At 37.9% G+C, this 14356-nt stretch overlaps 1 protein-coding gene across 1 annotated transcript in view; it reads right to left on the reverse strand.

Moving 5' to 3' along the window:
• Positions 1 to 14356, reverse strand: part of LOC134657113 (uncharacterized) — a 75479-nt gene that overhangs the window by 10142 nt on the left and 50981 nt on the right. Inside the window, exons 16-19 of the mRNA XM_063512666.1 lie at positions 7517 to 7679; positions 2879 to 5500; positions 782 to 886; positions 125 to 240 (exon numbers count right to left, since the gene is read on the reverse strand). Of these exons, the coding sequence (XP_063368736.1) occupies positions 125 to 240; positions 782 to 886; positions 2879 to 5500; positions 7517 to 7679 (3006 nt within the window). The remainder of the gene's footprint in view (positions 1 to 124; positions 241 to 781; positions 887 to 2878; positions 5501 to 7516; positions 7680 to 14356) is intronic.

Here is a 14356-nt window from a genome sequence, read left to right on the forward strand (position 1 = left end):
GTGCCAATTAGAATGACACGACCCTTTTTTCGCAGGTAGCGGCACGTGCGGTTTTACTTAACACAATAGACAAAGGATTAGCCGGTCGGGGCCAGGTTCAAATCTACGGAGTATAGCAACTTACCGTAGGCCACTCCGTGACCGGAGTTGTGGCTGGCGACTGTTTAGCCGCTTTCGCCGCGTTCTCTATACTCTCGATGAGTGATTTCACTGAAAGTCGGGAGTCTTGGCGAGACACACCTGAAATGAAACGTACACGATTAAGGAGTTGAATTTAACCAATGATGGCCCCATTCGAACAATGCATATACGATATCACAGCGATACGATACCGATCTGCCAGTGTAAAAAGTGATGTTTTTGGTTAAAGAAATGTCACTATTGACATCGCTATGACATAAGCATTGTTCGAATTGGGTCGTAAGTAAAAAAAACCTTTTAATAAGGCAACCCAGAAGTAGGTAAAAACGGGAATGGTTCCGAAGGCTTGAGTCTACTAAAATCAGTACTAGTAGGTACACATCATTTTCTTTAAATACCGTCAAGCGGGGTGAATAGGGATGGCTGGGGTGAATAGGTACAAAACTTAATATGTGATTTTGGTACTTGACAATTTCTTAAAAAATACCCACACAAATTGTATCATACAAAATCTATTATTATTTTCAATCGAAGGATACAATTTGTGTGGGTATTTTTGAAGAAACTGTCAGTTAAGTTTTGTCCCTATTCACCCCAGCCATCCCTAATCACCCCGGTTGCCGGTACTTGTAATGTTTACCCTTGGTCCGCCGGTGTGACGCCGCGGTCGCCATGATGTCCTGTAGCGAAGCGCTGGTCAGCAGCGGCGGGGGCGGCGGAGGCTCCTCTGTTCTGGGTGGCATCGCTGTACAAATATACTAGTATTAACTACACCACCAATCCACAATTGTAAACCTTATCCAGTTGACATAAGGTTTACAAATGACGAGGTAAGTTTTTCGACCATAGTATTTTAGGTTCAGCGCGCACTAGAATTATATTTTCTGCGGAAACTCCATTTTGAATTTGTCTCTATTCCTATAATAAGGCCCGACGCTCACTGTCGGCATGGCACGGCAAAGGATCCTTCGGCATATTACCGAGACGTCCTTAGGCATGCCGCGGTGTGCCTGGGAATGCCGAGGCATCCCACAGGCGTTCTGAGGCATGAAACAGTGTCCACAAATGCTAAGAACCTTGAGTTATGGGTTTAGGCCTCTGAATTCCTATTTCCAAATACTTAACGGCAAAGACAGTATTCGGCCGAACTTTATGTGTGGACGTTTTTTTTTTAATTAGTAATCATATTGTTAAAACAAAGCATTAGTTCAGGTATAACAAAAACACAGAAATATGATTTGTTTCGTAATTTTACATCTTTCTTTAGAACTTAACTTACTAAAGTAAAGAAAATATTAAGACGCAGAAAACCAAAAATACAATGCAATTTAAAGTGCATTTTATTATTGTGTGTGTACTAAAACAACAGTTACTGCCACCAAAGTAGTAAGCCTGAATCCACAGGGCTCAAGCTAAGCGATACAAGCGAACTTAAACTATTCTATGTTAAATTGCTAATGTGCTGTAAATACTTTAAAGTAATCCTGCAAGTAATCTTCATTCCGTCGTCGAATGTACAGATACAGATTATATCGTTAATAAGTAACAGTATAACTGCTTCATTGTGTTGTTTTTTTTTTACTAAAATTATTGCATTCAAACACCTTTATACTTATAGGTATTTCGTTTTAACTAATTAACAAATTAATCGGTTACACTGCAATGAACACTGGACATTTCAACTATTAACTACTTTCATTAAAACATGTGATAAAGAAAAAAACTGTAATTCAGTTAAATATTTGTGCGAATCGTGAAGCAAACAAGTTACTGGCGCAAATGTAACTGTAGGTTTATAAAATACAAATCAATTAACAACTGAATTCCACCCCATACTAGCGTATTTTGAGCGTCGGCGTCTAGTCAGCGCTATGGAAAATGGCGTCGTTGCGCAGTTGCGCCAACGTTGCGTCGAGCAGCAGCCATAGAGTTGACTAGACGACAACGCTCGGGAGACACTAGTGTGGGGTGACTCTTAAAGCCTGCGACACACTACACACAGACCGCCACCACCCACCACCGCATGAGTCCAAACAACACGACACTCGACGTTACTTCTCACATTGTACGGGTAGGGTATTTCAAACTGACCAAAGGAGGAATGCATCCTTGGCAGTTTGGAAATATGTATAGTCCATATTAGTGGCCAGATCTTAAAAATCAGCCGCAATAGAGCATTTTGGCATTGGCATAGCTTCGTAAGGCCCATGGTCATACCCGTAGTAGGTAGTTACTTCAAACCATTTTCATTTGGAACAGTTGCATTACTTTGTTTGGCTGGTATTCAAAACAAAAGAAGTTCGACCGTATTCCTTTCACTATTGATTTTATCAAATTTAACTGCCATTGTTTTAATGGTGGGGTTTTAAGGAGAGGCTGACATAGCCTTCTAAGGCCCATCCATCATGGGTTAATGGGCCATCATACCAGACCTGGACAGGATGGTGATGACACCAGAAACAATGGAAGTTGATTTGAAATCAAGTATAGATAATAAGGATTAATTTCTCTGGGTTTAAAATAGAACGAAAGAATTAAAATAATTGCATTTGAAAATGGTTGAAATCACTTAACTTATTAGTACTATAGGTATCACAATGGGCCTTACGGGATTGTTCTCGAAAATTCATGTTATTTTGGCCCTAGCCCAAAAATTGTGGATTCAAAAGACTCCACTAATAAGGACAGTAGACCCAGTTATTAACATCACACTGGACGCGGTGAAGCCTGCACTTACGTAGCGGTCGCGCCGGCAGCGGGTCATTCAGAGACCTGATCGGATGCGACAGTCTTTTGTGTTCCAGGGTCTTCCAGTGGTAGGTCTTTTTTTCGCGAGGCAAAGAACCGAAGTTAGGCTCAACTGTAGGCGCCTTCTGACCTTGTAAAGACAGCTTTCTAGGAGCGTCAGACGGTGGGAGCTTTTCTAGGTTATGAACAATGTCACTTATAGGGCCGATAGGTTTTTTAGTCAATTCTTTTGCACTGGGAGATCTGGATAATGATATTACGGATTTGGTTATTTGAGCCATCTCCTTACGAATGTCAGTAGGTTCTTCTTCTTGCGTAAGTATTATTTTTGGATTGACACGCTTCTCTTTCTTAGGTCTTTTAGGTCTTCTTGGTACAACTAATATTTCTTCCCTCGGGATGTTAGCTAGCTCGGGTTTGGCAAGGTTTTTGTTAATTTTATCATCATCTGCCACGTTCTTTTCTACGGTGAATGGTATGACAGGTTCTCCTATTTCCTCGTAATAGTTTTCAGTTGATTGTTCGGATGATTGTCTTCGATGTGACACTGGTAAGAATGGATTAGTATTTTCTGTTCTCTTAGAATCTACTCTAGTAACAGTTGAAGCTAATGACTGAGAAGTATTGATGACAAATGGAACATTCTGTACTGGCTGATAATATTTGTTATCAATAAGAAAATCCGGCTTTATAAGCAGCTTAGCGACGCTTTTAACTTCAGAAGGTTTGACTTTGGTCGGGGATAATTTAGAGTCTGGTATGCTTTCATTTGATCCAAACGTTTTCCAAGACAGAAATGGCAATCTCGGCTTTGAATTCTTTTGATATATTCCCTTTTTCTTTTGACTGTCATCGCCCTTTAATGGACTTTTAGAACCTTTTTCCTCATTAGCCCGAACTTGGTCTATATCATCGAAGTAAATTGTTGCTTTTTTGCTTTCCTGTTTAACTTCAGCAGAAGTGATATTTGGTCTAAAGAAGATTGGTTGTATTAAGACTGGACTTATTACGATTGGGGATGACGCGTTACTGCTTTGTAAACTAATATTACCATCGACGATTTTTATAGGAGTTAAGAAGGCTTTTATTCTCTCATGCTTATTTTCATAATTAGGAGTAATTTTACGAGCGACAGTAGTCTTTGGAGCTTTTTCAAAAGACGTATCACTAAGAGTGTTTATTTTTAAATGGTAACTAATATTATCATCAACTGTTGCTTCGACCTCATAATCATTTCGGGCTCGCTCATTTGTAACTTCTATAAATGGATTTTTATTTTCGGAACTTTTTGTTTCTACAAGCTTAGATGTTTTTGTCACATTTGAATCAATCATATCAAAATTCCCTTCTTTTTCAGGCGTATTGTTGTTTACCTCAAGTTTAACTATTTCAGGAGAGTCACACCTCTGATTATCTGCTTTTCCTGTGTTCTTACTAACAGCGGCAATAATTTGTACATGTTTATCTTTGTCTATATCCTTCGAAGGCCTTTTGGCTGTTTTACCATTTTTAATAATTCGTTCAATCGCCGAGCGAAATGTCAATTTAAGGTCTTCATTAGCTTTCTTAAAATCTTTTTCAACCGGGTCTTCGGGAACAACTTTGGGGTCTGAAATAGGATCTGTTCTATTAGCGACATTCTTTTCTTTAACATCCGTCACTTTAGGAATAACGTCTTGAATAAATGGTACAAACGGGTTAGTTGGAGATGTTTTTATATCATTAGGATATGGGAAAGGAAGAATAGATGCTGCTTTGACGACTGGTATATTATTGTTACTTTCCTTATCTACTGTTTTATCTAAAACGTTACGTATTTTAAGTTCCGGTGTTTGGTCTACGAGATCACTTATAAATGTATTGTTTTTCTCAAGAGGTGAAAGGAACACGCTATCAGACCCTTCAGTAAATAGTGACGTCTCACTATAATTATTAGCACCTATAAACTCAATACTAGTAGCCTCTTTTAATGATGTTCTAAATGCACCGTGATTATGTAGATTATCTAGACTGTAAGCTTTTGGTTTACCATTATAAACGCCTCTTAGGTTTGTACTAAAAATAGTACCATCTCTGGGTTTAACTTCATACGATTCAGATTTGGTTTTATCTTTGGGATTATTAGTAACAATAGGAACTATAAATTCTTTAAATATTTCTGGCTGATCTGCATTATCAAACGCCTCTTGCCTTTTTACCTTTTCAGCAGCAATATCAATAGCGTCTTGCCTTTTAATTTTATCTGCAGCTCCATCAAAAGCATCTTGCCTCTTTAGCTTACCAAATTTTATATCTTCACCATTATTAAATCGGTCTGTGTCTGAACAACCTTTATCATCATCATTTGTCTCATCTGTCGTAACATTATCAATTTCTATTTTGATTCCTTCATTCTTTGCCTCGGGAACACTGGATTTATAGAACGCCTGATTGACTATGCTCGTATCTTTCAAACTAGAGTCAGACACGCTATGGACCCTCGATAGATACCTCGTTCTGATATTACTGAATATGTCTTTGTTAGATATATCGCTTTGGGAGTCTCTGAACTCACTAGATTTGTCGTCATCTGAGTAGATGACGCTATCCATCGAGACTGATCTGTCAACACCTGTATGTACAAATATATTAGGTATGTAGTACACGGTACAATGATGTAAGTCGGTTAGTTTTCGTGACGACTACATCACAAGCTTTACACTTAATTAGTGCTTATGCTGTAACTGTGACGGCCATCAAACATTCACTGTCAGTATTAAATATATCGAAGCCAACACTACTCAATAACATCCAAGCATAATTTTTGATAAGGATTTGCGAGTCAGATATTTCACCTTTCGGAATAAATGTACAGCATTATTAACGCTATAAGTTTAAGTATAAAATGCTTTAATCCTCAATATTTTGTTGTGGAGCTCTAGTAGCTTAGCGCCACTTGCACCATCCCACTAACCCGGGGTTAATCGGTTAAACCTGGAGTTCCCTTGGTTACAAGTACAATTTGACACTGGGTTAACCCCTGGTTAGTGCGATGGTGCAAGTGGCGCTTAGAGTACACAAATGAGATTACGAAACTAGCGAAAATAATATTTTCTGTCTTCATCTGTTTTCTAACGTTTAATCTTTTCGCTGCCGTGTCAAACACAAAAGCTGTCACGCTGACGCCACGTCACCGAAGTGTCAAAACTGAAATTGAACTTTATACATATGCACGTATGTTGCTCTTAGATATGTGACCGATTAATCGGTCTTTGGTGTTAAACCTACGGTGCGGATATATCGGTCATTGGCGACCAAAAGGTTAAGTAGGTAGTTATTTAAATATATATTTTTTATTTAAAACCCCGAGAATACTTTCAGAAAACCGTCACAATTACAGCATTGCTAGTTAATTTCACCGATGTTTTATTAATATAAATTATTTATGTATCGATATACCTTTATACTGTTTAAACCCTACCATGCAAGTCGTGTTGTTTCCTATTTACAAGTAAATATTACAAGAAACCCGTTCTAAACTTACCTATATTGTACACCATTTAACATGCACTAAGAACTAAAACTATAATAAAACCAACATAACTGAAAAGTCTAGCTATACAAAAGAAACATTGTTCACACAACTACTTATTCGTTTTATATATAAAAAAAATTGTGTAGTGACTCTAAGGTAAAAATGAATTTATACTAGAATTATTAATTGTACAGTCGCCATCAGATATATCGGAGCGGTCAAGGCGCTCACAAATATCTGAACACGCCTCTATTGTTAAGGAGTTGTGTTGTGTGACTAGACTAGACTCTAGACCAAAGTTTTGGTGCAATATTTTCGAGAGATGGCGCCATACCTTTGGCGTACTGTCGAGTAGATTGCGTTAATTTTTGACATATTTAACAAATTAACACATATCAGTGAAAGAATAAGGATCAAAGTCAAATGGCGTTCTAACGGTTTTAATCTTCTGTCGAAAGATGGCAGTAAATGTATTGTGGCTACATAATTTACCATGACAGTAACTCTCTATACACTCTATTCTCTTTGGTATGACCTATAAAGTCACTAAACAGAGTAATCATAAGGCTGCACCCCTAGCACAAGATTGGCGCGACAGTATCTCGCGGCGATATAGTATACACGTCTTTTTCTGTGTTAATAAAAGACCCTATCTCGCCGCGAGATACTGTCGCGCCAATCATGTGCTAGACTTACTGGTGGTTAAAATGTCAACCAATATCTGATGGCGAGTGTGGACGTACCTTTGAGCGAGTGTATCTGGTCCTCGAGCGCCCGCACTCGGTCCCGGGCCGCCTTGTTGTCGGACACGAGCCGCTCGAGCTCGCGCTGCGCCTCGGTCTTGAAGTCGTTGGCCACGCGGACCGTCATCAGCAGGTCGGACTGGAACTGCTTCCATCCCGCTTCCTGCTGGCGAGTGTGAGCGTACCTTTGAGCGAGTGTATCTGGTCCTCGAGCGCCCGCACTCGGTCCCGGGCCGCCTTGTTGTCGGACACGAGCCGCTCGAGCTCGCGCTGCGCCTCGGTCTTGAAGTCGTTGGCCACGCGGACCGTCATCAGCAGGTCGGACTGGAACTGCTTCCATCCCGCTTCCTGCTGGCGAGTGTGAGCGTACCTTTGAGCGAGTGTATCTGGTCCTCGAGCGCCCGCACTCGGTCCCGGGCCGCCTTGTTGTCGGACACGAGCCGCTCGAGCTCGCGCTGCGCCTCGGTCTTGAAGTCGTTGGCCACGCGGACCGTCATCAGCAGGTCGGACTGGAACTGCTTCCATTCCGCTTCCTGGGGTGACAAATAAACAATTATCCATACTAATATTATAAAAGGATGTCTGTCTGTCTGTTACCTCTTCACGCTTAAACCGCTGAACCGATTTAGATGAAATTTGGTATACATATGTACACTTTGAGTTCAGGGAAAGGACATAGGATACTTTTTATCCCAGAACTCACCCCTCAAAGGGGTGAAAAGGGGGGTGGAAGTTTGTATGGGGAATCAAAAACTGCTGAACCGATTTAGATGAAACTTGGTATAGTTTGAACTGTGGGGAAGGATATAGAATAGTTTTAGGGTGTAAACAATGGGGTGGAAATATTCTAGGGTGGACCAATTTGGGGATGAAAAAAAAGTACGGTACCTACCCAAAGTACTTATTCCACGCAGACGAAGTCGCAGGCAAAAGCTACTTATTTTATACATATAGAACTGATAAAAATTTGAATATCTTTGAAATGGCAGGAAACATGCTCTGGCTCAATGATTTTAAAAGTGAGTGGCTACGTTCCCCACCAACGGAGCGGCAGCTGACACTAACCACTGTACGTGTTATCGCCCCGAAAAAAACTTGATCATAAAAATCTGTTGCAGGCTCACGGTCAATTTAAAGTGCATAAACATACACGTAGCACAGTTATGTTATACATTTTTAAAGCCGGCAGACGGTATGCATTATTATATAATTGGAAATTAAACGAACTTACCTGTAAGTGAAGTTCATTTCAATTATATTAGCTGCACAAACTTCGAAATGATAATTTTAACTTGTAGTACGCGCTTTATCATGTAGCCTGTTCCATGAATGTTACAGAGAGGCAAAGCCAAAATTAAAAATATGTATCTGATTTATGAACGTAACTCCTACGTTGAACGGTTCCCGCGCTGTCAGCTGTCAAATGTCATTTAGTTTAGAGTAACAAGCCAAGACATAACACTTTCACTGCCAGTAGCCCGCTAGGGTTCTCTATTCTTAGGTACTTATCGCTACAAAGCGGAAAAAACATATGGTATCCGCTATGCTTGTAGCTCACGCTGGCAGTGAATATGCCAATTGATGGAATAACTTGGCCCCCAATTCAGCAAAGCCAATATTACCATAACTTTGACAGGGATTATAGGTAGGTACACGAATCCCTGGTTGTCTCAGGACAACGTGGGTACTGGGTGGGATGGGTTATCATTTCGAAGTTTGTGCAGCTAATATAATTGAAATGAACTTCACTTACAGGTAAGTTCGTTTAATTTCCAATTATTATTACGCTGCACAAACTTCTTCAATGATAATTTTAACTTGTAGATGTTTAGAGATAAGTATTCAAAGTTTGATTTGGCTTTGTATGGGAACAATGAAATCATTGATTAATGATTAACAATGATTTATTATTTAATTTTAAATTAGGTACCTTTTTAGTTATCATTAACTGATTTCAGAATATATGTAGGTATATTTAGTTTACAACATTATTTAGAGATCTAGTGATATCATTTCATCAAACTGTCTATCGTATAGTACCTATAGATAGTTGAAACAAAAATAATTTGATCCTTATTTATTAATAGCACACATCTGCGAAGAAATTCAAAGGTGTATGTGAAGTCCCCAATCCGCATTGGGCTAGCGTGGGGACTATAGCCCGAGCCCTCTCGCGAATGAGAGGAGGCCTGTGCCCAGCAGTGGGACGTATAAAGGCTGAATTATTATTTTTTATATTATTATTTATTAATAGGTACTTAAGTATTTTCATTTATACCACCAAATACCACATAAAACCTAATTATTATAGGAATATCAAAGAAATCAAAGGATAGCATGAGATGCAATTATTGGCGAATACAACAACTATAAGCAACTCTTGGCAGTATGTTGCTGGTTACACCTTTAAGTAACACTTATTTTCTCATTTATCATAGTAAGGATTTACCAAAATTATTGGATGGAACCATGATTATGAAATTGAGAAAAAAACATTACAAGAATCACTCCATCTTGATGTTTTTCTTCCACCAATATTAACTCCTAAACGATTTACGGTTGACACAACACATAACAGGTTAAATAGGTGGTGAAAATAAAAATAGAACAATACAAATCTTTAAGAGTTGACTTAAGTAATCCCTCTACAAATCGTTTGGGAAGTGATTTTTTCATGATTTTGAGGGCAATAAATAATCACTAACAAGTTAATAACTACCATCACGAATATTATTGTTCGTTATTTATATACAGGTAATCAATGTTTTACACCTCATTCAATTTAAAATTAGTGTTTTCCCTGAAAAATTAATGCTATGGATAGCAAGGGTTGCTGAAATTTATCAATCAGAATAACAGTAAAGTTTGATATTTTATCAAGGACAGGGTTTGCACGTTGTGTACAATCACAACAGCTAATAAAAGTGTTAAAATAATTTTTTACTTTTTCTTAATCCTGTAATGAATGATTTTCATTAGTTGGTGACACTGTTAATAAATAATTTAAGACCGATTAAGGGTACTAGGACACACTTTATGGTTGAGTTTGGTGTAATCGAAAAAACGTTCTTCATAAAGTGTTCAATGCTATCATTTGAGGAGAGCCTATTCCCCAATAAAAGCACAAGAGCAGATTTACAATTATTTACACATCTATACCTAGCTCCCTCATTACATAAGTAATGCTATTAAAACGGCAAGCACTTCTGAAACAGATGCCATAAAATAATTAATGTAATTAATTTTTACATAACATACACCATAATTTAAAGTGTGTGTGTGTTTGACGGTGTTGGGCGCAAGGGATTACACCGTACTGTACTCCTTTCTCCTCTTCCTCTTCTCCTTCAGTGATGACTGGTGGCACTTCCTGGATAACACTGGGGTAACCAGGATAATACGCTGTTGAAACTTGAAACCAGTTAATAAAATATGTTTTATAAATGAGAGCTGGGGCGCAAGTCCATACAATTATATGTACATATGCATATAAATATTTTGTAAACTGAGTAGTTACAATGACCGAGCCTTGATGCCTTCTACTTTCCCTAAATTTTAATACCTTAGATTTCGTTTCAGTTGGAAGGAAAACATAGATAAAATATTTTTTGCAAAAGCATCTACTTATGTAGAAAAAACATCTGGGTTACTTCACCAGGATGTTTGTATAATAACCAATAACTCGGTAGGTATATGGATTTCCAAAATGTTGTAAGAAATTTCAAATTTAATTTTCGTTAAATCTGAAATCTTACATTATTTTCTCTCAATCAGCTTATGACACTTAAAGCACATATAGCATTTAAGTAGAATATTGTAATGTCTCTTTTCACACCACTGCTAACGTTCCTAGACATACAAATACTGTATTTCATTTTACCGGTTTATAAATAATTGCGATAGCTGTGTTGTCTTCTCTCAGATGTATCTCAGTGTGGTAAACCGGAAAAGAGGGTCTTTAAATATAAACAAGACCACCATAATAGCCTGAACAAAATTAATGTACCTAATGCATTCTATTAGGCTCATTTAATAATTTCCACACGGGTGTAAGTATTACTGTAAGTACTTAAATATCTGCAAAAAATATATATTTATAACCCTTTATTTTAATTAGCCACCAAATTATGTCACGTTAGGTGATATATTGGCATTGTATTTCTTTAAAATATACGAAATTCAGTATAGGTACTTTTATCTATTCAGCTCTTTAAATACACACATAACCATATTCATTAGCCAAACTTGTAGCTATAGGTACAACAACCCATTTATATGAGCAAAGTTCATTAAAACTAATAAGGACTTTATCTGTTGTTTGAGTTTGTATTTGTCCTTATTGGCTAAAGAAATAATTCTAGTATTACCTAGCTTTCTGAGGTAAGTACTAAGGATCTAGTTTCATTTGATTATAGCTCCATATAGGTAATGGTATCAAGACTAATTAAGTGTATCTTGTATATGTATGCACCTACATAGTATAAAAAACATTTTTAATAATGAGCTTCAACAATAGATATATAATCTAAACAATTGCTCATTATGTGACCTAGTCTAATTGTCTAATAAAAGGACTTATGTCATTACTTAATTAGTTTCATAACAGTTCCAATTCCCTGTTGACTTAAACTGCTTAGTTGCAATATATTTACTTCTTAAATATATAGGTATCTGTATTTATTTCTCTTAGGATTTGGTAGAGAAAATATTAAAGTCAATATTAAACTGTATAAGGTGTACATTATTTTATAAGAACATCATAGGCATATACACACAGTATATAGTTTTCTAGTATTTGACTATCAATTTCACAGAGTTGATCATATTTCGGAATATCTGTTGGGACAGACAAAAAATTTAATTTTGTATGACAAAATCCTTGTAAATATGATGTCACTGCAATTAAAGAAGTGTATTTAAATAAACCACAGCTTTTGAGAATTTGTTCTAAATGAACACAGGCTGTTGTAATGTCACTTGAGTGCGACCACTGACTGCAGAGAGGAAAATGTTGCTCCGCCTCCTTATCGCTGCTTTTGACCAGGGTTTTTGTATGTTGTAATGTTAAATGAATACTCTATCATATGAAACAAATACAAGTAACAGCAAAACATACATTGGAAAATATGATTGATAATTGAGCCCTTGAAGTTGAAATACCAGGCCGTAAGCCATTAGTTTATCTGCTAGATTTTCTTATAATATCACTTGTCGACAGCATGTTGTAAAGTAATCTCTAATGCCATTTATTGTGCTTTAGTATTTACAGGACCGCTGCTTTAGCGAAGATTCTCAGTGATAATAATCACACAAAAGAAAGTCAAGTCACTTAAAAGCGACAGCCGGTTGCAGCACAAAATTGATTGAGAGCTAAATCATCACAGTTAGCAAACAAATACTTAGCCTTGTTCCTCACCGACAAGCATCTCACCAGCCGCAGTTCAAGTCGCTGGGCTCATCTTCAAAGCACCAATAAAATTTTACAGCGCAGATTATTTATGCATAATCTTGTTTGGGTCATACTGGTTTTGTAATGTTCTTAATTATACATCTGAAAACAAACAACAAGGTTGTCCTATTAGGATTTTTCCATATCCAAATTTCTGGTGCCTCCGTGCTGAAATAAGAATAAATCTTTTAATTCACCTACTTGAAGATGAGTACATATCAAGAGACGGCCTAATTTTGCATACCACATTGATTACCTCATGGGGCCACAAAACCCAGTTCTAGCAAGACTTGTGGCCTTAAGTCCACTGCCATTGGCAGGTAGGATATGAGCCATATCTCAGTGCTGTTAGTAAGGCATAAGTGACAACACCACAATGTCCCAAATATACTGGCATTGAATGCACCTAGTATTAGTATGTGAAAGATTGCCAAGTCCAAATATCATCAGAGATACCTAGGTTAGTACTCCAAAAAGCTTAGTATAGCCATTTTGCAAACAGATGCACCTAGAATAGTGCTCCAGAATGCAGTGCACAGCTCAGTCACCATGTGCAGTTAGCAGACAGACACACCTATAATAGTGGCCCAGAATGCACAGTGCACAGCACAACCACCGTGTGCAGTTAGCAGACAGATGCACCTAGAATAGTGCTCCAGAATGCACAGTGCACAGCACAACCACCGTGTGCGGTTAGCAGACAGATGCACCTAGAATAGTGCTCCAGATTGCACAGTGCACAGCACAACCACCGTGTGCAGTTAGCAGACAGATGCACCTAGAATAGTGCTCCAGAATGCAGTGCACAGCTCAGTCACCATGTGCAGTTAGCGGACAGATATACACCTAGCTAGAATAGAGGTAGCACAAACGTCGAAAATCATGAACAAATAAGCACTTGTTATTGGTCCACTGTATTTCTTACTTTGCGTTTATTTCGCTTTCGGAATTTTAGATATGAATTAACATTCGGTCGCTGGCGAGCGAGGAGGGCACAGATTGCTTTTAAACGCCACGCGAAAATCGCTTTTTTCTCTACGCCGCTGGCGGAGATGGAGATGATGATGCAGACCTAAAATAAAAAGTAGGTACCTACGTCCATGGCCTGCTAGATTCTTATTTTGGTATGCAACATGTCCGGGTGGATAGTCATGCTATCCACGAAACGACGCGACGCCGCCTTTGACCTTGGTCGCGAAAGTAGCATTTTCTTCTTCAATCTTCTTGTATTTTCTTCCAATTTTGTAATTGGTCGGACTGTCGTACACTAATATTTTATTTTTTCACATATTTAATATATATTTACTATTATTTTCTGTAAAAAAGTTATATTTTATTAAGCCCTAATGGTCTAGGCTAACATGAATAAACACAATGACATTTGACAGCTGACAGCGCGGGAACCGTTCAACGTAGGAGTTACGTTCATAAATCAGATACATATTTTTAATTTTGGCTTTGCCTCTCTGTAACATTCATGGAACAGGCTACATGATAAAGCGCGTACTACAAGTTAAAATTATCATTGAAGAAGTTTGTGCAGCGTAATAATAATATAAAATAAACTAAATGTATAGCATACATTTGAGGAAAACCTTGTCTACAAATGGTCACGTTACAAAAACATATATCTAATCTAATACCTTTAAACGAGCAATTCTTGTTTATTTATATATATGTCGGAGAAGGATGGTCCTAATGGCGGTGGGCGCGTGGGGGTATTACCTAGATGTATTACTTCACAGCCAAAATAGTAGGTAT

The sequence above is a fragment of the Cydia amplana genome, chromosome 19 (genome assembly GCF_948474715.1).
Source record: "Cydia amplana chromosome 19, ilCydAmpl1.1, whole genome shotgun sequence".
In the NCBI taxonomy this organism is placed as follows: domain Eukaryota; kingdom Metazoa; phylum Arthropoda; class Insecta; order Lepidoptera; family Tortricidae; genus Cydia; species Cydia amplana.